At 41.8% G+C, this 26348-nt stretch overlaps 1 protein-coding gene across 1 annotated transcript in view; it reads left to right on the plus strand.

The window, feature by feature from the left end:
• The window catches only part of TMEM255B (transmembrane protein 255B), an 82397-nt gene that overhangs the window by 25739 nt on the left and 30310 nt on the right, over nt 1-26348 (plus strand). The window contains exon 4 of the mRNA XM_086482110.1: nt 12610-12699. Coding sequence (XP_086338236.1) covers nt 12610-12699 — 90 coding nt within the window. The remainder of the gene's footprint in view (nt 1-12609; nt 12700-26348) is intronic.

Genomic DNA, 26348 nt, shown 5'->3' on the forward strand with positions numbered 1-26348 from the left:
ATATATGTATTGACAGCTGACATGTGCTGGCAAATACATGGTATAACGACCAAAAAGTCTGTGCGACCGTGCTGCTGACACTATGTCTTTATTGTGTGAAGTGCTTTTTGCACTTTTTATAGATATGTCTGCCAGGATGGTTTAGCTAGTAAAGCTGAAATGAGAAGTGCAGTCAGATCTGTAGCGATCTTTCTGTTCCATCATCAGGGCTGTGTCTGTCTGACATACCTAGGGAGATGCCACCGAGTACGTCCAGCTGCAGCCTAGCACAGTAGTGCTTTCCCTCTCATACAACCCTATGCTGGTCTGTTGGTTGTACCAGTCCCAGGTCTTACTCAGCCCAGGTTCCCCAGCTTGTGACCCACCACAGCATTAGCTCAGTTTCAGGTAAGAAACTGCCATCTTTTCACTGTTATCATTGGTAGAAAGAAATGGAAAATTTATTACAAAGGTAAAAAATTAGGAAAAAGAGACTTTGGCTTCTATTTGGAGAACTTTCTTGGCAACAAGAATGGCTTCAGTTTGCTTCTGCAAGCTTCTTAAGTTCTGTTGAAACAGAAGGGAGATACATACATATATACTTATATGTGTATGAAAATATGCCTGCACCAGCACAGTTTATTTTCAACACTTCAATCTTTAAAGGCTGTCACCATTCTTTTGAGTCAGAGACTCAAGCCACCAATTCAGTTTAAGTCCTCCATCTTATTAAGTGGAAGTCTTTTGGGATGTGGTTCTTTTAAGATCTGTGCTTGGAAACAGCACACAGAATTAACTGCATAATAGGACACTTTTTAACTGCCAGTTTGTTTTCTTGTACTGTTTACGTAATGAAAGCATTAGTGTCACACAGCTGAAAGCAAAAGTAAACTTTATGACCCATGAAATGTGTTTGTGGAACAATGAAGAAATCGATTACTCTCCCTAGCAAGCAGGAGCAGAGGATGAAAAGTCTGGTAAGGAATCCAGGATGAGTGCTCATGTGTGTATGGTGGAGAAAGTGAGGTGGGGTGTGCCCTATGAAAAGGACAGGAGGCTTCTGATCCTCTTTGTGAAGAATGAGATCAAATTAAACAGCTGAGTATCCCTGTTGGCCAGATACAATCTTCCAGACTGCAGGTAGAACTTGACTACATGACAGCTTGTAATTTAATTGTAATGCATTTTTGACAAAGAGTGTGTGTGCCTTGAGAAACCAATGCAGTCACTGTAACATGAAGGAAGATTTGTAAAGACACTAACAGACTTTGGTGTAAAAAAAGTTCCTGCTGATAAAACAGTGTCAGTTACAGTAGTCTTCATCTATGTCAATTCCACCATTTCTTACCAGGAACATGAACTTCTATGACACATGGTATGCTCTTTATTTCTAGTTTATTGTACTCACACTGCTCTGAACAGCTATGTCAGTTTAAGTAATGAAATGAGCTTGTTCCATTTTAATCAATAAAAGAGCATCCCTGAAAGGAAGTATGTAATGGATTCCTATAATGTCAGCACTGCTGATCAGAGCATTTAAATTTATGTTTCACTTTTGTCCCTTTTCTTTTTAGTGCTGTATTTAGCTTTTGCTTCTTGACTGTATTTAGAATCATAGTTGGACTTGATGATCTTAAAGGTCTTTTCCAACCAAAATGATTCTATGATTCTATAGAATCACAGAATAGTTTGGGTTCAAAGGGACCTTAAAGACCCTCTAGTTTCAACCCCCCTGGCATCGGCAGGGACGCCTTCCACCTGACCAGGTTGCTCAAAGCCCCATCCACCCTGGCCTTGAACACTGCCAGGGAGGGGGCAGCCACAGCTTCTCTGGGTAACCTGTGCCAGAGTCTCACCACCCTCACAGTAAAGAACTTCTTCCTAATATCTAACATAAATCTCCCCTCTTCCAGTTTGAAACTCTTACTCCTCATCCTACACCTCCTCACCTTTCCTGTAGGTCCCCCTTAAGGACTGGAAGGCCCCTATAAGGTCTCCCCGGAGCCTTCTCTTCTCCATGCTGAAAAACCTCATCTCTCTTAGCTTGTCTTCATAGGGTAGGTGCTCCAGCCCCCGATCATCTTCATGGCCCTTCTCCCATGCTGAAGCAATCCATGCCTTTCTTACAATGGGCACTCCAGAGCTGAATGCAGTACTCCAGGGGGCTCTCACCAGAGCAGAGTAGAGGGGGAGAATCACCTCCCTCAACCTGCTGGCCACAGTTCTCTTGATGCAGCCCAGGATGCAATTGGCTTTTTATGAGCGCACATTGCTGGCTCATACTCAGGTTTTCATCCACCAGCAGCCCCAAGTCCTTCTCTGCAGGGCTGCTCTCAATCCACTCATAGCCCAGCCCGTATTTGTGCTTGGGATTGCCCCGACCCAGGTGCACAACCTTTTTGGTATCCTATTTGATACCCTTAAATCTGTAATAATTTTTGACTAGGCTTAGATCCGTGCTTTTATTGATGTTTGCAAGGGGGAACTCTTACCTGTTTGAAATACCTACTGGACTAAGGCTTGCTTAGGCTGGTTCCAAAACCATTAGCACTTCTCCAGCTGTTAAATCCAGATGATTTTTTTTTTTCTTTTCTGTATAACATCACTCTGTCTTCATCAAATCCCAGGTATCCTTCTCTCTTTTCACATTACTCCCCTCCCTCGCTTGCAATTCCCAGGCAAATTACTCAAGGAAAGTTCTGAAGTGGAGAAGAGAAAGCACAAATCAGAGCAGTCAACATGAAGGGAATGCAAGAAGTATCGACAAGATGTTGGTTTTGGCAGCACAGCTACTTCCTCATCTAGGCTCCCTCTATAGCCAGTGGAAAAAAAGTCAGATGCCATCAGCAGGTAATTCATCCCATTCTACAGTAGGTGTAGAAGGTATCTGGAGGTGTCTGGTTCTCTGTTGACTACAGAGGAGCAGAGATGGCCACCTGAGACAAATACTCATATTTTAAGTAGCTGGAGTTGTGTGATGAAACCTACCCCTTAGGAGAATTTTCTTGGCAGCTTCACCATGTACAAAACACCACAATTGGTACCAGCCAGCAGGCTGGATAAGAACTACTGCTTCACTTTGGGTGGAGCACTACAACATTCCCATTTCAGAAATACATACTGAGGCTTCACACCCTGTACTTCTACAGAGCAGAGCCTAGCTGGTTTCCTGAATACAGGCCCATCTGCTTTGTGAGGGCGTGCTGTTCCCATTTTTGGTATCCCCCAGTCTAAACTGCACAAATGAATGAAGTCATGAGGACAGAATACCAAATGCTCCAAAAATTTGGTCCCAAAAGTCATCAGGAATCAGTTCATGTGATTTGCCAGAGAATATAGCAGCACATCCCTATGAAATAAAAAGCTAAAAACAATACGGATGTGAAAAGCTGAAAATGAATGGAAAAAGACAAAAGACAGCTCTTGAAACAAAGTAATAATTAGGGGGTGCCAACTCTGATTCTGAACGTGACTTTGGAATAGGGAGACAAGGACTCGCAAAACCAGAAGATGGCTGGAGAGCAGCGTTGCCAGTAAAATCACACTATATCTGAACTGCCCTGGGAAGCCCCGGTGCTCCTCTACCTGGCGGTAAGAAGCTGAAACAGGGAGAAGGATTTTGATCGTATAGTCAGCACCGTATTACTGGGCTGAAAGAAAAGTAGAGCAGCTATTTGAACAAATCTCTTTAAAAGCAGCTAAAATGTGGGTGGAGTAGAGCATATGTATTGCATCTGCTCGAACTAGAGAGGGTCAGTCATTAGGATGGTTGTATCAGCTCAGACCAGGGAGAGAATACAGCAGTGCTGTATGAACGAGCTGAGTGGAGCTGAGATGTGCAGCTTCTAGAAGGAAATCAGTAACTGTGTTAGTGGGTACTGGGATATCAACAGGGGTCCTCAGATGCTGTGGGTGCTTAAAAGAGCACCGATAACACTAACCCTGCCCCAGGAAATGAAAAAAAAAAGAAAAAGAATAAGATTTTTTTAGGTTGCCTCGTCTCTTGTCTTGAAAATGTCAACCAAGCACAGTTCAGTCTTTCTTCTGACATTGTTTTAGTAACATGTGCTGGACTCCAGTGGCTGGAACTCTAAGACTCTCCCAAACTCCTAGGAGACCTGATAATGCATCATCAGTGGTGAAATTTTTAATTGAATAAAGACAAGCATTTACTCAGCAATGAATGAATTATCTTGAATTTAATATGTGTTCGTTTACACATATATCAAATTCATTCTCTGATTACAATGTAATGGTGACTCCAGTTTCAAAGTCTAAGTGCGCAGAAACTGCTTGATATAGGTTATTTCATTGAGTAGATTTGCCATTCTAATAAAGATTGGCTTGTAAAACAATTTGAAATATTTTCCTGGCTGTTTTAGGTCTGGTTTTGTAGCTGATATTAGATTATGAGAGAAGAAAGAATATATTAATTGGGTAACCCTTCTCAGTAACTTTGTTTCATGTTTCATAATGGCTATTGATTTAAATCGTGCCATTCTTTCACTGCTTGAAGATAAACATACAGGAAAATTCATCTTTATTTCATATAGCATCTTTCACAGAAACTGTATCTTCAAATGCTTTAGCAGATTAGAAGAAAAATTACAGAAAGAGTAGTGCAAAGTGGTTTGATATAAATTAAAGATTCATGCTCAAGAGGGTGTTTCTAGAGGGTGAAATCAACAGAGATATTTAGACTAGGGAACTATCTGATTTAACATTCGGAGTTTTTATTTGAACACTACAATGTTAAGGCAAAATGTTGCCATGCCACTTCTCTACGTAACTGGACTTGCAGAAGAGTTAAGCTGCTGTACGCAACACATAGCTGCTGCTGGCAGGGAGGAGGAGAGCAGGATGGGAGAGATGCTCTACACATGGATGGCCGGGGAAGCCTTGTGAGGAGCTTAACAATGAGGGTACTAAGGGGCAGTTTTGAACCATAGACTTCCGTGCCCTACAGAAAAATGGCAAGTAAAGATGGCTGTGTGAGCTGTCTCCTGTCATGAGACCCAGCACACCCATTGTACAACCCTGGGCATGTGTTGATATGATCAGATGCTGATTTCCCCCATCTCCGTAACTAACTGTCGCAGCAAACGGTGCAAGTAAAGTTCCCAATGACTCAAGAAGTCTGTTTGTCTGACCAGTAAAGAAGCAGTTCCTGTCCTAAAGATCTCTGTGTGTGCCTGGAGGAGCTGGAGTAAGTAGACTTAAAACCTGTGCTCCCTTTCTTGTCTTAATCAACTGTGCTGCATAAGCCCTCTCGGGCTGGGGCAGAATTGGGACCATTAAGTCACCCTGTTGTGCATTTCCTGTCTGTGGGCACTTCTGTGGTCCCTTGCCCTTGTGAGTAGCCTGATTGATGAATTATGTGCAAAAGTTGATCATCAACACCACTGGAAGCGAAAAAGAGAAAGCAGTATGCATTAACTATGCCTACGTGTGATATAAATTAACTGTGAGTATCTAAGGCGTAACAAAAGATATTGCAAATTCTGCCTTTTGCCATTCTGTCCTTCAGGATGTGGGGCAAGAGAAAAAGACACATTTTCTGAATGTGAATGCCACCTTTATTTTGAAAGTGGATTTTGATCTTGTTCTTTCTCCTTGGGATAATAATTGATACCTCTGTTGTGGTTTCTGTATTCTTTCCCAACCTTTGTTTATCTAATTAATTCTGCCTTTTTGTGCATGTGAGGTTGCTTAAATTTCTCATGGGACCTCTCCCCTTCCTGTGTTACACCAACTGGCCTTTTCAGGTTGCTATTTTTTCCTAATTATCTCTGACACAGTACTGGAAAACAGCAGACTTCTTCACAGGCAGTGAAATAAAAGTCTGCTTGACCACAAACAGCAAAATAACGCCAGTCCTTATCATTTATTCATTTCAACTAAACCCTAGCTTTTACTTTGATAATCCCTAGGAGTTCAAATTACATTAAATAGGTGAGACAACCTAATAGTTGCTGCCAGCGCTTCTGCCTCTTTCCCTTCTGTCTTGGCCACATGGTCTTACCCTTTCATTTGCACTGGGTCTAGTGCTTGTCTCTTCTTACAGTTACCTGATTTAACTCATTTGGGGGAACAAATAGTTTTCTGCCTAGTGAGTGAATTGCACTGGCTTGCTGTGGCAAGCGCAGGAGTTGATGTGCACAGACGCACCCCTTTGGGAGAGAGAACAGGAGAGAGAGAACCAAACTAAGGACAGGAGGGCAAGACACCATTTCATATGGCAGTGAGCAGTCGTATAGGCTCAGCTCTATGCCCTGAGGTGCTATTAACAACAGGGAGAGGAAAGAAGATCTGAAGGATCTGTATTGTTGCTGATAATGTTCAACAACATATGACTGGGCTTGCTGAATTCAACAGTGATGATACTGCACAAAGGCTGTAGGTTTCCCAACTCAGTCGCTTGAACTAAACACAAGACTTGATTGAAACACCTGACAACATCACATGTGCAGCGTTTCTGTCTGAAGGCCTTCCTTGTAATATAGGTATCTGCTGTGAGCATTGGCTCTGTTATTAGGTATCTTATGGTCAGAAGCAAGTTACGTGTTTATGCATGGGATCCCAGCCCCAGTCCTTGTCTTCCTGAGCTGTACCAAAATGGTGCTCTTAAAACCAAGAGATGTTTTGTGTTTATTTTTCTTCCCTCCTTCATCTGGAAGCCAGTCTAGGAAATAGTTCTTCAGGCGTAGGTTGGGCAGTCATAACAGTCTTTCATCATGACGAATTTGTGTCATTGCAACTAGTGCTATGACTGGAATTGGCACTGATGAATAACGAACATGATATAATCCTGTCTCCTGTGGTGTGACAACCTTCCAGCAGAGCCTCAATTACAGCAGTGCTATTGCTGAAGAACCAGCCTTTGGAAAGAATAAGTTGGCAGGCCATAAATTGTGAAGCACATTAGCTGATGTAGGAAGAAACCTCCTAATTAGCCCAGTTGTGAAAACTAGCATAGTAAGATCCTTGCCTGAGCTTATTTTCATCACAGCAGCAAAACTTCTGTTCCAAGGGCAGGGGGGAAAAAGTAGCCGTTGTGGGAGAAGAAGGGGCTGCACAGGAGAGGACTTTCCAAATTAGAGAAAATTAATTTAAAATTAAAAGTACTTTTATACTGTCCCACCTCACAAGACAGGCAGCGTTTAGTTGATAGCAGCATCTGAAATGCAATGCAATGAGTTTAATTGTCTTACTTTTGCAGGCTGTTAATCTACAGCCCTGCTGAGGTGCCATGGTAACAAGATGCAGCTCCTGGCTGAGATTGTACCAGGATGGAAAGTCATCCTCTGTTTTGGATTTGTGATACAGTTTTTGTAAACATTTGTTGTTACATCTTCATCATCAGTGTACTGAAAAAGTGTAGCAGATTTATTTAAGCCTATATTAAGTTCTGAGCTTGGAGACATTAGGAAATCAAACCAGTAAAAAGGCGCCCACAGAATTAAACTATTTTGGGGAATGTAATGTTAGGGGGCAGCCTACAGCAAACTGCCCAATGCGTTCCTTTTCCAAATACGTTTGCTTGAACTTGTGTGGGGATAAAAAGGACTTTACAAACCTGTGGCACAACGTTTACACAGCCTTTTGCGAAGCCTTTACTTTCCAGAGCAAAAGGTATTGGATGACAGTGTTTCTCAGTTTACATTGATGAGGGTAATTGTGATTCTTCCTCTGCCTTGGAAAAAAAAAAATCCCATAGAGACTTGATGAATAGCACAATGCTTGGAGACATTGGAGGCTGTGCAATGCAAAAGTAGCCATTTAGCATGAGCAAAGTGAGTCTATTAGATATAATGTAACTTAGATCTGATACTGAAGTGATTTCAAAACCAAAAATCCATGCATTTTCCAAAGTCTCAGATCTACTTAGTCTAAATCGAGAGAATGAGGCATCTCACACAGCATCCAGTGCTAGAAACGACTTTCATTATCTGAGCGGTTGTGCCTTTTCACTGAGAACAGGTAAGGGCTAAATTAGAGCCATGAGGAAACGAGGCATGTGTGAGAACAGAGACCTAGAGCCTAGTAAGCCTCACAGAGTTGTTTCACAGGGATGTTGGAAACAGCCAGCGAGGTACCAGCCTGTAGCAAGCGAGTTCTTATGCTGGGGAGTGATGTGATTTTCTGTGTGTCTGCTGGCAGACGTTGACTGCATGTCTCCATGTGTCACAGAGCAGGGACACGGTGCCAGCAGCGTGTGATTCAACACACAAAGTGCCTGGGGACCTGAGGTGCGCTGGCATCATGAGAGCATGGCTGCAGCCAGGGCGGCCACATCAGACTCCCCGTTGGGTCTGGTCTGTGGCCAACTCTTAACTCCAAAACCATGTGTGGGAATCGTGGGAGACTGTTGGTTGCCAAATACTCATGCCAGGTTCATTTCTGACAGCCAAACAGCATCCGTGGCCAGTTTCTGTGGCTGTGGGGTGTCCCCTGGCTCTGTGGCCCTCACTAGGCTCACTTGCATAGGAGGGTGACACAGTGCAGCCAGTGGTGCTGTATGCCTGCTGAAGGACAAGAGGTTGTTGAAGACAGGTGAATTCTTCAATAAAATGCATGCCTTTTGTGAAAGAAGGCAGCGTGCAAGAATGTAGCAGTCCAGCCTCTTGCTAGTTTTGCATTTTGGAGTGTTTTCATATTTCTGTGACATGACTGAAGATATGTAACAGCTCTTCGGTTAATACTGTATGCAAAAGTCCCTCATTCCAAGTGCTACTTCGCTCTCCCTTTTGCTAAACTACCTGTTTTAAACAACTGGCTTTTGGCTTTGATTATTAGGCTCACACAACACAGTTTTCAATGTTTAATAACTGGCTTTATGGTTCTGTTATAAATAACCAAATTATTATTATCTGTACCAGAACCAGGAGTAAACATGTTCTGATAATAACAGCTGTAGAGAAGCCTGGCTGCATAGCAATGGAACAGCAAGAGCAAAACTGTTCCTTGAATAACTGTTAAAATATATTGTTATAAATAATGAATAGTCTTCTTGACAAAACATACTGCTATTAAAAATGGAGATGAGATGATGTGATGGATCAGTATTTATTTTTTTTAAAAAAAGTGCTGTTTCTTTTACCTGTCAACTAGAATTCTCAATATTTAAGTGAACTGCACTGATTTTCTTTCTTGACAGTGCTAGGCACATGAACTCACAACTCCAGCAATCACCTACCACTCAGGAAAATTAGCTTTTGAATTTAGAACAGCTCTTCTTTTGGCTGTCTTGGCTGCAATTTTTAGAAGTAGTTAATTTTGTACTTTGTTTATGTGTTTCTCACATTTTCAATAAGCAATGGGAGGTTTGAGAGCGAATATAAATCTGTAATTTTATTTTAAGGGTTTTTTGGTGTTGTTCTTGTATTATTACTTCTTTTATCATTTGAATACATATACAAGGCAATTTAAGTCATAAAAACCTCTGAGTGTCATATTCTGCCACTTCAGCATTGTAATAAATATTACTTCAGTGAAGAAATGGTCCTCTTAATTTCAAAGGGACTGCTCACTGAAGTGTTGCTAGTAGGCATGGATAAGAACACCAGACTCTGGCTGACAAACTTTGACTTGAACTTGAATCGGCAGATGATCACCAACATGACTGAGGAGTGCAAAGCCAACTCCATAGCTGCTGTCTATACTACAATTTACTGTGCACATTTATATGTGGTCTCTTATAGCTACATAGTGAAACTGAAAGGCCAGCATACTCATTAGGTGATTAAGCTACCTCCATGAGTGGAAAACGTTGGTTTGGGGATTATAGATCATCAATAAGTTGCTCATGTGTGAAATGAAAAGCCACCTTGAGGTCAGCTTCCAGTAAATTCATTCTGAGCTCAGGCAATTTGGAAACACCTGTCTAAGCACACTAATTATTTGATTGACTGCCATGACTTGAAAAACAAAATAGAAGTATCAGACAATAATGACTTAATCTGAACTTTTAAACACCACTGCTTTTTCAAATAAAGAGATCAGGGTCTGTAGCAAATGTGGCTATCACAGGGCAGCACAGCCCACTGGTCTGCAGTGATAATAACTCTCTACAAGAACCCACAGCCTTCCTGATCTGAGTTGCTTGCCAAGATCTTTAGACAACCAGATTCGTGAGACATGACCCGACATGCTGGAGAGCCAAGGGATAGCAGAGGTTGAAGGGTGATGCAGCCAATAATGCCTTCTTAGGGCTTCCGCCTCCTTACGGCAGGATGGAGCTGGCGGCAGGGTGAATGCAGCAGGATCCCAAGATCAGCCAGTACCGTCAGCCTCAGACACTTCTGGGTGCCCCTTTCCTCTCCTCAATGAGGATTCTGATTACACAGCAATCCCTGTGGCAGTGCTGGCTCGCCTCTGATTACATGATCTAAGAGCCTTGAGCTAGTGAGAGATTAGGAGAGTGTATTGGAAAGCATTTGAAAGCTGTGATTCTTCTACTGTTAAGTTGTACTTTTTGCTGAGCTCTTTTTTTCCACATTTGATATTGCTTTGACCTGTGTGTCCAGTGCTATGGGCTCATATGGCTGTATCCCCTGTTGACACTATTGACATTGTATTGTTCTTAGCCTAACATAAGCTCAAGAGTCTGTTTTTCAGGTGGGTTCGTGATGCCTTACAAATTTTACATGTATGAAAGCAGTATTTATGTAATGCAGATAGGGATTTTGTGTAGTCAAAAGGAATATGTGAACTGTATGGATGTAATTTAATCTATACTTGTGCATTTCTGAAATACGTGTTATGAAGGAGCAAGTAATGACTAGTAAGTAACAGAGGTTCCAAATTCTTAACTGAAACCCTGGTCCATGTGCTACATCAATTAACTGACAGACACTGTTCTGTCAGTTTTCAAGGGAATTCTTTAATCTGTTGCAGTCATTAACTGTAATTTAATACTACTGTAAATTAAAATTATATGTAAGATGTTCAAAAGGTTCCTCTTGTGACTTTGTGTGAGAAATGCCAGAGATGTGAGAGGTGTATATTAAGTTATATTAAAAACATAGCCAGAGTGCATGTTAGGTTTATCTTATATCCTGTAGGTACGCACTCATCCAGCTCAAGGTGCAGAGTCCTCAAAGTCACAAAACACTCTAATCTGAGAGAGGAACGAGTGACAGCATCTGTCCCTCATCTAATGTCATTGGGACAAATGAGCCCAAGGGGAGCACCTTGCCAGGCGTACACAGTGTTTCTCTCTCAGGACTCATTTCATCTCACCTTGCTCACAGCATTGCATCCTGCTGACATCCTCAGAACAAGCCAGTGTCCTCTCAAGAGTGTGTGCTAACAGCACACTGACTGGTCTCTGATGGAGATGCATACCAGTGCTCAGCCTTTCCGAGTCCTGTTGCTCTCTTCAGAGTGAATTGGGCACTGAGCTTGGCATATCTGGGGTTGTGTGCTAGACCTGCAGCTGTAGTCACCCTCGGAGGTGAAGTGAGCATGGCTAGCAGTGGGCTTAGCATGCCCACCCTGCACAACTTTTCTCCTGAGCTTCCCATACCACCACCACTTGTGCTAGAGCAGTGCTGTGGCATTGTGCCATCCTCTGTCCTCTTGATAAAGAATTTGTAATGCTTGATGAATGAATCATAGAATCATAGAATGCATTGGGCTGGAAGGGACCCCAAAGCTCATCTAGTCCAACCCCCCTGCAGTGAGTAGGGACACCTTTAGCCAGATCAGGTTGCCCAGAGCCCCATCAAGCCTGATCTTGGACATCTCCAGGGATGGGGCCTCTACCACCTCTCTGGACAAACTGTTCCAGTGCTTTACCACCCTTACGGTAAAGAACTTCTTCCTAATATCCAATCTAAATCTACCCGTTTCTAGTTTAAAACCATTGCCCCTCGTCCTATCGCTATGTGCCCTTGCAAACAGTCCCTCCCCACCTTTCCTGTAGGCCCCCCAATGAATGCTGCAGTGAAGCAGCTTGGGAGGTAGAATGAGGTTTGAAGCTATGGCTCATAGCCTAACAAAGGTGGTGTGCTGTCTGTGCTGCAGCTGGGACAGGCACTGAGCTTTGCTGTGCTCTGCTGTGTCAACTCTGAAACTGAGGGGCAGGCTGGGAGCCCCAACAAAGGCAGGGCCCAAGGCAGCACACCCCAGCCCTTCCAGAGGTACAAGTCCTACGAGTCTCTGATTTTGTTGTGGCATTTTGTTGTTTGCTATCATAAGCTATTTGGGATGATAAAAGCTTTCTGAGAGTTCACGGGCTAGTTGTTAACTTACTACAATGTCTTTATCTGTAGGTGTGAACTACTAGCACTGTAGTAAAGCTCTAGAGATTGATGTGAGCCAACAGGAACATGGGTTTATGAAAAAAGTTGATTTAGAAGAAATCACCATTGAATTTAATCACTCTTACAGCTGACCTAATTTTCTCTAGAAAGATTTAAGCTTTTCTAGTAAATTTGATGGTATGTCAACTCAGCATCAAGAATTTCTGCCTTTTTTTCTAGTGCGTGACTGGCATCCTGCCACACTGATCTAAAGTGAATTACAGCAGGGGGAACAGTTGTTTAAGAATACTAGAAAAAATATTGTAATTGTTTTACTTAAAGAATTATATTGAAAACATTACTCAATCTGTTTTTCTCTTCTCAGTTAGTAGCCTCCATCGTGTTTATCAGCTTTGGCGTGGTAGCAGCATTCTGTTGTGCAATAGTTGATGGAGTGTTTGCAGCACGACACATAGTAAGTACAGTGATTTTCTGTCATCTTTCATTTTTGATTACTTATGTCATTTCTAGCAGGAAAGCATTTTCTTTTGGTTTATGTCTAGCAATGTGTTAGGTTTTTTTGATAGTTCTTGTTGGAGAAAAGTCTTTTGGCAAAAAATTTCCAGGAAAGCCCATCATGTCAATACCCAGAGATGGTGCCAACTGCTTATTCAGGGAGTTCCAAATACAGAGGTGATGTAAACTGGTGTAATGACAGGCGTGCTAAAATTCATGCCTGCTTAGGAAAGGGAAGACACTTCAGCCACCACCAGTATTTGTTTCCCTTTGCACAAAGGCTTTGTGGGCACCGTAAGGATTTGGAACACCCTAGATGGTGATGAGTACCAGAAGTCCCCATGGGATCTTTGGAGAGAAGTGGATTGCAATGGCACAGAGAGAACATCTTGTTGGAGCAAAAACAGCAGAGGAAGTGGCGGGCTTTGGTTAGAGGTAGTGTGAAGGGGGAACCTACTGAATGACAAACAACCCAAAATTCACTATCTGCCTGCCATCAAAGGGTGGGTGGGTTATTTAACCAGAGTGACTAGTTTTTCCAATGTGTCTTCAGAACCCAGTCCTCCTCTTGCCAAACCTATTGGTGTCTCTGCTTCAAAAGGACATCATCGTACTGCAGTTGCGATAGTGTTACTAGTAGTTCATTACTGTCTTTGAGTGCCTGGGAGTCTTTCTCATCACCTTCTTGTGTAAGCACTAGAGAAACTTAGAACAAAGGTTTTTTTACTTTGGCTTATGGAGTTCAAATTAAAATAGCAGACAAAAAGGATCAATAGAAGAACAAGGCAGACTGGGTTGTGGAGTCATTTAAATATGTCAGTTTACATGTTAGATATGTGTTGTTTGCTGTTCTATGAGTCTCAACCCAACCTTTGAATTAAGCTTTGATTTCCAAAAGCATCAGGAAACAATTTGATATATGTTTTGATAGACACTAGAACTCAGAAGTAGTGTGCTATAATACAGCAAGTATGAAATACAGCTATGAAATATCATGGGCCTGTTCATCTTTCTGCTTATGTTCATTGAGGGGCAGCATAACACCACGGGCATCAGTAGGACTCCACTTATTTTCTGTTAGCAAATGCATCGGAATAATTAGGCTTTGGGTCACTTAGAGCATAAAGCTGTAAACTGATGTCTTTTTTACTGTTACTGAAAAGGACTTTAAATCAAATGTGTGCTTCAGAACCTCACATGCATTGCAAAAGGAAGGAGACATCTGTTGGTACAAACAACTGAGTTGTGCAATGTGAGCATGAATAAACACTCTGGGTTGTAATCGTGTTTTGTGCTATACAGACCCTGCATGATGCTGAAGTGGCTTGCTTTTACTTGGATTTGCCCTGTTGTTGCTCTGGATGTCACCTGGTATAACACTGTCTGATTAGCATAACGCCAGGGAGCCTTTCCGTGGGAGCTGCTTAAAAGAAGAATGGAGCAGATTCCTACTTAGGTTTCCTGCTCCTGAAAAATCGGTAGTTGTGCCCCATTGCGACTTACTCAAATACGGGACCTGTCTCCTCATTTTCCAGGAACCAGGCTTATTGTCGTCCTGCTTTGATGTGATCATTAGGAAGTGATTAGATGGCACTTGTACAGCCTTACACCTTATAACTGCAATTCAACTGTGCAGCTGCAGCCTCCAACTGCTGAGGTTAGACACAGTGTCACCTTCTCTGAGGCAAAGTGTGTGTGCTCAAACACAGAGACAGGCATTGCCCCTGTCATGTTTCTAGGTGTTGCCTTTGTCAGTTTGCACTCTCTTGGCTTTAAGTTCCTTTCACGTATGTTACCTAGCTATTTTAGAAACTACACCTTCCTATCTTAATCAAACAACAATATCATATTAGAATACTATTATACCCTTATAGCATCTCATACATAATACCTAGATTTTATATTCACCTCCTCTTTATTGGAGCATAAATAGCTGTGTGGCATTGCTTGCTGTCATGTCGATGTGTCATTATGGACTAAAAGTGATTCAGTTCATTGCAGTACTCTCCAGAAAGAAAGTGGGTGAGTGAATTGTAGGAGAGCACCAAGGCACAAAGTTGTTGCACTCAACCAAGAAGAAGGCATCTTACAATCTTGGGTGCAGCTCTGTATCTGCTTAAGTCAGTGACTGGGTATCTCTGCATCATCTGTGCAGAGCCAGAGACTGGAAGGGACTTGTCACCGTCCAGCCATCCCTCAGGGTGCTGGAAATGTACGACCCAATGACACGAACCTGCTTCAGTCAGGGCATGACATGCTTCATAGAAATCTGTTTCCAGCTGTTTGTGTTTGGGCTGAGTTTTGTTTATCACATCTGTCTTTTTTGGTCTCTTTCACATATTACAGAACAAAGAAATACTTAGTAGGACCATTTGTTGGAAAACTAATTTGTGTGTCAACATGGTCACACTCACTTAATCTCATTCTCCTCCTTTGCCTAATAAGGAGTTTAATAGGATCAGGGGAAATAAAGGTGTACATCACCTAATTTCTCTGACTAACACACCTGGGGAAATCTGTAGGGGTGGTAGTGCAAGTACAGTCCCAATTTGATTTACAGGAACAGTGGGGCCTTATCAAACAAAGGTGTGCCATACAGACTGCGATATCATTGCCATTGCGTTATGTCCCCTTTGCAGCATAGCTGATTCCCTTTGGGGAGGGCAGTAACACCACATTTGGTCCATTCCCACAGGACAGTACCAGCCTTTTTCAGACCTGTGTTGTGCTGTTGCTGCTTTGGCCACTGCCTTTGGGGGATAACTGCTGGAGAATCGGGCTAAACTGTCCTTTGTTCAGGGAAAGGACAAACTCCTGGCGTGTCAGAGCAGGTGCCCAGGTCTACACTAAAGCTGTAAAATTTTCTTGAGGGGTTGGTCAGCGTTCACTTTTCTGTCTCCAGTATCAGGGTGCTGATACCAAGGCTCCAGGTCCCTGTTCTCCTGGAGGGAGAAGTACTAGCTGAAGCCAAGCAGGCTTCAGACCGATAACAAATACAACATCCTTCACATTAATTTGGAATAAGAACTGTCTCCTGTTTTTCGTTTTATTTTTAACTTCATTCAAGTTGGGAGGGATGTGAAGAGAACAAATCACATTATTATAGATTTTTCTCAGTGTGTGCCTGCTGTGGAATGGAGACTATTACTGTTGCACATTTTATCCTGCTCTTGTAAAACTGTGGATAGAATAATAAAATCCTTTCTCTGTTTTATTTTCTTCCCAAGAAGGCATATAATTGACAAAAATTCTTCCAGGAAAGGAATGTATTTCAGAAAAGAGACATTTAAATTATTTAAGACACTTGGCTTAATAGAAAGCTCTGAAGCACAGCACTTCTAAAATTAAGAACACTGGAGGAAAAGCAGCTTGATTTAAAATAGCGGTAGCTTATTTAAAAAATAATGCAGATGCAATTTACTGTGTAAAGTTAATTTTGCCATTGGTCTTCAGCTGCACTTTTCAGCTTAAAAAAAAAAGCCAGAATCAAATGAAACAAATCGAAGCCGGAATTAATATGCAGTGATGTTATTTCAGAACAATATGGTGATCACAGGAATCAATTATCTGTATTCATGTTTGCTTGAGACATTTTGTTATTTAGCAAATGAGAATAGCCCAGTTGTGCAACAGCTAATGGAGATCATTCAACAGCCTCCTGTCACCACACAGGGGAGCCCCTCGTCCCACCTCACATACAGATGCTCTGCAGTACCTGCTACCCTCCTATCCATGACTGCAGACCTTGACCATTGCTGCATGATCCTTAGCTTTGCAGTTATCCCCCAGACAGAACCTAAAATAGCCAGCAGCGAGAAATCCAGTTGTGAAGGGAGGAAATTGCCTGCAAGAGCTTCCTGAGAAGGTTAGGAAGATGACAGGTAGCAAAAGCATGGACAGATATTTTAAGCTGTGGAGACAAACGCCTTGTATCATCTTTCCACATGCTCAACTGGGAATCATGAAACATCAGTACTGACACATGGCTGGTTGCATTTTCCTGAAGTATGGGATAAAAAGAGACTTGGGCTTAGGCAGGGAAGTCCTCTCTGCTTGGCCATAAGAACTGCTTTTTTTGATCTTGTTGAGTAGAATTCACAGACTGCATCCAGACTGATTTATTAGAGGGGATCCACTAAAAAGAAAAAGCAGAGCTGAAGAGCTTGGGATAATACCAGTGAGAACACCAGAAGGTATAGCAGTGAAATTGCAGGTTGGGACTGCTGCCATTATCCTTTCTCTACACACCTCTTTGGCTTAGTCTTCTCTGTAACAATTCTTCAAGTAGTTCAATACAGCAATAAATGTATCCCTAAGCTTTCCTTTCTTCTCATCGAACAAGCCCTGTTCCTTCAACCTGTCCTGGTACATCCTGTCCATCAGTCTTCTCATCATTTAGTTCCCTCCACTGGTCATACTGTAATTTGTCAAGGTCTTCCTTACATTGGAGAGGGATTAAAATTGGACACCGTACTGAGATGTGCCTTCATTAGCATTCAGCAAAAAGGATAATCATTTCCTCCAGCCTACTGGTGATGGTTTGCTGATGCAGCACAGTACGCAATTGGCCATCACTTTTGCAGAAGGACCCTGCTAACATAAGTTCAACTTGTCCACAAACACATCAGGTTTTTTTTTTTGCCAAGCTGCTACCTAGTCAGCTTGAACTGTTGTCTGGGGTTATTCCCTCTCAGATGCAGGATTTTACATTGATGCTGTAAAAAACCTAACAGAATACAGTAAAACAATTTAGATTCAGGTTCGAGTATTTTTAAAGATGCATTAGATATCTCTTCTACATTTCAGTCACCAACAGAAAAGAATAAAAAAGTTTGGATGCTCTATTAATTGCCATTTCATTACCATTTCTGGCTTGCTTTTAAACATGAACTGGGCTGAGTTTTCTGTGTTTATAAAGCCTAAGACTTTGATAATGACCCTTATGTACCTTATAATTAATTACATCTACATCCTCTCAGCTGAAGTTGTTTTAATGCAGTTTATGGTCAGGCATGAACTTGCTTTAAAAGGAAGTGTTTTTTAAGAGAGTCTGATTTTATGTGGTGCAATGAAGGGACAGCATAAATCTATGGATCAGAACTGCTGCACATACGCACTGTCCTGTCCCCTTGCGCTTGGAGCTGGGTTCCTCTGCCATGGAGAGCTGTAAGGTCCAGTGAAAAGCTTGGGCAAAGGGCTGTGTGACTAAAGTATCTTAGAAGTGTTTCCAAGATGTCTTCTGAAGTAGTCATTATTTCAGGGGTCTCCTAAAAGCAGCCTCCGTGTTTTTTATCTGAGTGGGTTGAATGGACACATCTTTGAATGAATACTTGGATAGTGTAATAGATAGTGTAATGGACTCTTCGAAAGATTATATGCTGCTTACAACTTCTGATTGTGAATGATGAAGTGACAAATTGGCAGAGTAATCAGATGCACTTCAGGTTAGCTTTTACAGGTAGCCAGCAACATGGTTTACTTCATTACTTTATTATTAGCAATTTGAGAAAACTCTATGATAAGGTACTGTATTAGGAACTGAAAGCTGAAATGGGCTGTGCTAAGGGTAATCATGTTATGAGAACCTGAGGAGAAGCGCATCTTGCTCTGCTATTTTGCAATTTCAGACCTCTATTTCTATACAGATAGACCCTAATCCATTCAGGAATTTTCTTAAGTGTCCACAGATAAGAAACTGAGAAAGTGGTGGAATGAGGAATGTTGGGAAAACTAGTCCAGAGAAAGGAAAAAATCCGTTTATCCATAAGATTGTGCTGCCCAAGATCAGCTTGGGTTTGCTCATCTTCACTAGAAATCACAAACACAAATGGTTGCTTTGCTTGTAGAGATCTGGGTATGTTTTATTCTTGCTACAGAATGCCTTGGATCATAGTAGTGAAATGGCAGAGGAATAAGAGACCATCTGTAGGTTTTTCCTGATGCAGGATAATTCTGTAAACAGTAGTTATTCTGAAGGAGACTAGATTCCAACTGTAGCGCCTTTGGAATAAAAATGTGTTGCAGTGGCTTTGAAATCATATATTGTATATACACATGGTAAGTGATCTTGTCTAGCCGGAACATTTTAATGTGACTGCATATATATAGTGTGGTGGCTTCTTGGTGCCTGAGGCATGACTTCACTCACTTCAAGCAAAGCTTGAAATCCCATCCTGCCTAGAAGCAGAGACAACACATTAGATTCTGATTTACACTAGCAGATTCTCACAAGCTGTTCTCAACACTTCAGATGTGCAAGAATTGGAACAGAAAAAGAGTCAGGCTCCAATCCTGGGCTCCCATTTTGCAGTCTTTCTGACTTTGTGTCTATGTCCCAGCTTTACACTGATAACTGAAGTTATCAAAACTGATGCAGATGTTAGAGAGATATGTATGTAAGGTAAAGGAAGGTGCTGTGGAAAGGCAGAGTTGCTTGTCCATCATGAGATCTAAAATGCACTTCAAACCAGGCAGTGTTGTTTCCCTTGGATTCCTCTCCTCTTCTGCAAAGCCACTTCTGTGTCACATTGATTTAATTTCATTTTCGGCTGATCTAGTTTGTTCCTCTTGATAGTGGTGTCTTACGGAATTAATCAAAATAGAACATATCATCGGGCACTAAGCCCTGAAATGCACCTGTAGCTGAACTGGAGGACACTAAAACACTTACCCCTAGCATGGGATCTTCACCCACATGGTTTAAGCGCAGCTTGTGGACTGCTGAAGCGTATCAGCTGGGTAATTATCTATAGATCTGGGGGTTTAGAAGCTGAACTTGAGATATTTGTCTTCTCTTTATATATGTTAACTCAAAATACTGTTTATAATAGGCATTATGTAAAATCACCTTCTGGGAAGCATAGAGACATGGCAGTGGGAAAATGGAGTCTTTCATCTGGGGGATGCTGATGCAAATTGAGCTTTGATTGGTATTGCTCAAAAGCTGCTGTACTAAGTCATATCAAGATGACAGCCCCCATCCAGTGAACAAATAACTATATTATAAAACTACAGTCCCAGCCAACCCTGGCAAAAAATAATGTTAGTGGGTGTGGGTTTTGATTCCTTCAGCTTGTCCAAAGGATTTAGATCAGGGCTGTTTTGCATTGTACCTTTCTGTGCTACAGAAATCAGATCAGGGAGTTGAGTCTGCTTTTTTTTTTTTCCTTCGTACAGAAATCATGTGTAAAATCCTCTTAGTTATGTAGTATTTTATGCCTTTAGACTGAGAAGCTGCAAAATCAGTGTGGCCACTTGATGCTTTAACTTCCCTCCCAAGGAGAGAAGCTCCTGAGGAGAACAGGGAAGCTGCATTAGCACTCTGAGGTTTATCAGCCTCAGGAAATATCAGCGCTTTTGGTGTTTTGTGGGTTACCAAGTACAGGTCAGCAGTCTGCAGTAAAAGGCAATTGTGGGATTTTTAATAGAGGTGGCTGTCAAAAAGTGGCACCCTCTTTCGCTTGGATTCTGCCTCACCTCTTGTACTATGGCACAGGAGCCTGCCTAGGGCAGACTGAAGGGAAAACTCACCCCCTGTGCTTTCCCTCCCTCCTGCTAAGCTGGCTCCCAGTGGGATTGCCCCACCTGGTTTATCTCAGGTGGACAGACAGAGAACGGTCGGTGCCAGCGGACAGACAGACAACTGTCAGTGCCAGTCCAAGGCCAGCAGTGGGGACATGTATCTGGGAGCTGGGGGGAAGGCAGGACCAGGTCTTGGGGTGTTAGCATTCACTTGGCTCAGCTTAAAGCCAGCATTGAGCCAAGTTAGAAGCGGTGAATCCAATGACAACTGAAACAATCAAACATTATGAGGCTTCTGCTTGGGACATCAGTTATTACAGTCTGAATGCCATGAAGATCTGATGATTTCTGCTGCAAGTGCAGGACCCCAGGCGGGGACGCCCACCCAGCAGCGAGCTGCAGGTTCCCTGCTGCTTCCCCAGGCCTTGGGCAGAAGAGGCAGGTTCCTCAGGAGTGCGCTCAGGAATTGGTGGCACCATCTGGTGGTGGCACACGCAATGGCCGAGAATGTCGATCCTCTTCCTACCTTTGAAGCTTCTCGTGCAGGTTACAGACGCTCAGTCAAGAACTGCAGCAGGGATGCCCAGCAGCTTTGCTGACAACCACTGCATTTTACTACAAGGTGACTTCATAAGCCCATGGCGTGTAACACGGCTTACTGTCGCGCCCCAAAGCCTTGCATGCTTCAGGCCAGGTCTCCTAAAAACACATTTGAAAATGTTCTGAGCGAGCCTGTTGGCATTCCTCTTGGAAGAAAAAAACAAATAGTTGTATTCCATGTGTAACAAAGTTGTTACCTTGACAACTGGTGGTAGAAAACACAACTCAATAAGTAATTTCTCATTGCAATTAAGTTAGCTAGCTTCTCTGGAGAAGAACGCTAAATGTGTTTTACTTTCTCCATGCTGCTACATGAGACAAAATTACAGCTAATTACTTATAATTCTATTTCCATCCTGTATGATTCATTAGTATAATGGCATGGCATAGCATGTACCATAAAGGGTTTTGTTGGGTCTTTTTTAGCAGAGTAAGCACTAAATATTTATAACTGAAAACTAGCACTAGTTCAGTAATGATTTTTATGTTGATGGTCCACCGAGGTGAAAAATGTTTTATTGATGAACTTCTTAAATACAAAGTGCTTAAGTTTGCAAGCAGTGCATTTTGAAGTCAATGGTCAACTATCCCACAGTGTTAACTAGCATTAGACCTTGCATCTGACACTGAGATGGGAAGCACAGACTGAATTTCTGCAGTACCAAATAATTACAAGGAGGGATTAATTATTTTTTTATGAACTTAATTAAAGGGCTGGAGCAAAGATGGACCCTTGCAACCAGCTTAAGCCAATCTGCCAAGATTTCTCTTTCGTACTGCAAGATGACCACATTCACCTAACAGTTATGTTCATGCATTCAAATATAGTTTAAATCAAAGGACAAGTACTCTTCTTTGAACATCACAATCCGGATGGTAGAAGAGCTCCTCATGCTGGACAGGCCTCCAGCATAATTGAGAGCCCTGGAATGAGTTACCTACAGATGTTACAGATACCCCCAGCCACATCAGAGCCTGGAAGTTCGGCATTGCTGTCTGCTCTGGCACACACTCAATTTAAATCATCTCTTTTCAGGTGAAGATCTCCCCTGCAGTAACTGCAGTTATAATGGTGGTGGTGTATGTTATTGTGGTTTTGTCAGAAGAACCTTCCTCAGCCAAAGAAGGATTTTGGAGGAGGCCTTTTTTTTGCAATGCTAGTATTTTCAGCTGATGCATAAGGAGCTGAGTAGAGAAAACAGACATTGTAGCTCTAGGGTGGAGCCACTGTGTTTTGGAAAGCAGCAAGTCTAAGGATGAAACATCAATGTGGTAAAAAAATCTGAATGTGAAGTAATCTTCCAGGGAGTCACTGTAGCTAATTGAGCTCATATAACCCATGAATTACTGGCCAGTAGTGTCTACTAGCAAGACGAAGCTGAGTTATCTCCAGACTCAGTACAAAACTCATCTGGAGCAGCCAGTCAGACCAACATTTTAAAACGCTTTTTTCTTTGTTTTGAGCATCTGCTACTGTATATTAAGACCTGTTTCTCCAGCCAGCACCTCAGCATGGTGTCTACTAGCAAGACAAAACTGAGTTACCTATAATGACAGGTATTTTGTAAGGTATTAGTGGCCACGTCTACTCTGCTGCTATGGAATAAACTCAAGCATCAGACCTCTATCCAATGGTTAGCTGCCACTTCAGCTCAATTTCAGACCACACCCACAAGCTCTCCTGAAAACAAATCTGGACTAGAGGGGTAACGCTATAAGCTATGTGGAGATGAACAGAGAGGATGGCACCATGTGGCTTCAGGACTGGAGACTGGTTTCTGGCTTTTATTTGGCATTATAGGTATAGCCTGTGGAACCATTGCTAGATGACTGACTCCAGCTCTGGTCTTTCTTTGTGCTTTGCAAAGAACATTATCGGCTTGGAAGGAGTTCAGAGAAGAAAAATCTGAACTTTGGAGTGGCACCTTTTAGTACTCAGAATTTAGATTTATTTTGTTTATCAAAAAAAAGGTTGAGAGGTGAGTTGATCTTGGCCTCTCTAAGGTATCTACATAACCAAAGGTTATCTGATAACAGAGGGCTTTTAGTCTCTCACACAAAGGCACAAGTAAACGCAGTGGGTTGAAGTCAGTGCTAAAGAGATTCGAAGCATGAAGCAGACACAGTATTGACAATAATGAATTATGGGAACAGCTTTGTCAAGGATATGGATGCTTCTCCATCACTGAAATATTTAAATTCCAAGCATCTTTTTACATGATTTTTTTGAAGCTTATCCAGAAGTTACGAACTTCACGCAGACGTCTGGGGGTGAAATTATTTAGCCTATGTTATTCAGAAGGTCATCCTAGAGCAGGATCTTCAAAGAAGGGTCCTATGAGCTATTTTTGTGGTCAGGTGGAAACTCTGTTGCATTTTGTCAGCAGGTCTCTCTGATACTGAACATACTGAAATAGTATCTCTACTAAAACCACTGTTCCTCAGATACTGGATGACACACAAAAGAACCAAATGATGAATATATTGGATGCATCCAAGGGTTTGTCAGCAAAACTGACATCACGCTTATGTTTTCTGGGCTAGAATGCAGAGACAGGGTAGAGCTTCAGGGTCTTTGTCCCCACAAATCTGCAGTCTGATATTCCTCTCTTTCCAGACAGGTAAGTACTATGCGTAACAGCCTGAATATATTGACATTACAGAGGAGCTGGTAGGTTGCTTTAGTTTGGTTGCCAAATATTTTCCAGTAAGAAAAATAGTGGCAACCGTTTTTTTGGAGAACCTCTTAAGATCCCCCCTCCAGTTTGCAGAGCCTCTCACATTGGCAGGGACAAAGCCTTCTCATTGTACAGCTCTTCTTTCTTTTTTCTTTTTTTTTTTTTTTTTTTTTTTTTCACTGAAATTCCTTTCAGGTTTAGCTGAATTGCAAATTCTTTAAAATCCCTTTTTTTTTTTCTTCCCTGCTGTGACTTGTTTTCCTGAGGGAAAGGAGTGGGTATTGTGCCAACCAAACAGAAATGTCTAAACCGTTACTCAGCACACACATTGTGTTTGGATGCCGAAGAGCAATTCACTTGTTGATGGGAAGGAAAAAGAGAAATTCCCGGTTCCTTTCCCAGCAGCATCTCTCTACATCCACCACATGGTCTCCTCATGCTGTTTTGCAGCCCCAGGACAGGGGCAGAGATAGGCTGTCTCAGGCCCTCCCAGCTCTTCCCATGCACTGCTGTGTAGGACAAAAGTCTTCACTGCTGGCAAAACCAAGGATTTGTCAGGCCTGCGACACAGACATTGGTCCACTGGCTTCCTTCATTGAGATATATCAGCCCACGTTGAGATCCCTTGTTAATGTCATTATTTTGGTCATTCAAGCTGCAGTAATTCAGCTTTAAGGTAAAAATTCTTTGAAGATGCAGTAAGGGACATCTTACTACAATGGCATGCAGTAGGGAGGGAGGAAGACTAGTCTTTTATTTGAATGAGTTTGCACCCTGAGAAAACATGAAGGGAATGACCCACATGTTTGAGTATATAAAAGCTAATGGTTAAATGCCACTGACATTTAATTACATGATCCTGTCTCACAGAGACCACAATGTCAATGCACAGCAGTGCAGGTTTTTAGTGCATCGGAGTAATAGCAAATCTGGCACTTCCAATTTCTTTGCTCTGAAAACTAAATCTTTTTCTTTTAGCTTTGTTTCCAATGTAATTAGATATGCGTGAACTCCACTGAATATATTTTAAATCAACTCCAGAGATATGGAAGGAAATTCTACACATTTTACTCGCACTAATGATATGATTATTAATGTGAGAAATAAAGTGAGAGGTAAGGAAGTGAGCAGGATTTGATCCATGTTTAAAATGACACTGGTATTCTAATTTCCATAGATTATAGTCTTTTGCATTTGTGCATAGATTATAGTCTTCTATAATCTACATCTGTTTGCACTGACTGTAGTCTTCTGCATCTGTGTGGCTCCTATGCATACAAAATCAGTTCTGGGGGGGAAATCCATTTAGCAGTGTAGAATAGCAGCTTGGCTCAGGGGAGATTTACTGTCTACTTCCATCTTTAACCTTACTTTACAAAGCACTAGCTATGAGGGAATTTATGCAAAGCATACAAAGCAAGTTAATTACAGTTTAATCCTAAGAAAGGTGGGTGACTCGGACAAAGGGCTTGCAGTCTGCTCTAAAAAGCATAACCTACTTCCCTCTGATGTGCTGCCAGCAGAAGATAATTTCCTTCATTGTTTCCAATTCTCAGAAATGTTTCTAGACCGTGAACAGGTGTTTCTGTTCTATGAGAAAAACTCAAAAGCTGCTACACAGATACATAGAGGGGAAAGGGAGTAACCACCTGCAGACTTCAAACTACTGCAAAAGTACTTGACGTTTTTTTCCATCATTTGTCAAAGGAAAAACAGTGTTTTGGGTTGCCCTATGCAGAAACTAGTGGAGTAAAAAAAAACAAAAAAGGAAGAGATGCTTTGTATTCACATGGATCTAAATCAGCAAAGCACATAAAAGTCATTAAATTCCACTGAAGGAAAAATTTAGGGTACTTAAATATGCTACATTTTGCCTTAGCAAAAGGTTTCAAAAAGCCAGAGGCTGTATTTGTCCACCTTTAAGAAGAAACCATGATTGGTATGAATAATAATGTCATGTAGCAGGAATTTCTCTCTCGGTGGGTGGATGATTATTCAGATGCAAATAATGTCCATGAAAAGTATGTTCCCAGGTATTCAATAAAGTTTTGATTGATGATTATTTATGGCTCTATTAAGAGCTTATTAAAATATGTTGCACCAGCATTGATAGATTGTGAAAGTTCACACTTGTAATATATTTATTTAGTCTTTGATTAGAAATTCCAAGTTTGAAAAAGTATGTTTTTAAGGTATCGTATCATGCCAAACCTGCCTAGAATTTCCTTGTGTCTGTGCCTCAGTGTAGTTCTCTCCACACTCCCAGCCAGCAGTATATCCAGTGGCTTTTTTGCCTCTGGAGAGCTGAACACCATATGTCTGAACATCTCTGATCTTCTGAAATGCATGTGAGCTTCAAAATGGCAAGCCAGTGGAGATGGGGAAAAGCTTATCATACCTGAGCAAAAGGGGTATGGATGAATCATTTCACTAATTCTTTAGATCATCTTAATTTTATAACTCGTGTCTTTCCATTCCTCCCGGGGCTTCTCTCATGGTCTTTTTACTCTTATATTTTGGGGCCTGGTCCTGCAGTCCCTTCCGTTTGGATGAGACCTGTCAGCCTGGCCTCTAGTGTGCCGTGACGTGTGTTGGTGGGGGTCTTCCATTTACAGGGATGACAGGGAGATTTGATGGCAAATTGCTGGGCATAAACACTTTCTGCGTGTTTTCTGCTCAATACCTAAATAAAAAATTTTTACATGAAGCTGTTATTACATTACTTAGATTGTAATGGGGATATTTAAAGGTCACTGTCAGTGGTGTGCTATGCCCTGAAAATTAAAATCAACACTGCAACATTAATTAA

The sequence above is a fragment of the Leptosomus discolor genome, chromosome 1 (assembly GCF_034619465.1).
Source record: "Leptosomus discolor isolate bLepDis1 chromosome 1, bLepDis1.hap2, whole genome shotgun sequence".
Taxonomy (NCBI): Eukaryota; Metazoa; Chordata; class Aves; order Leptosomiformes; family Leptosomidae; genus Leptosomus; species Leptosomus discolor.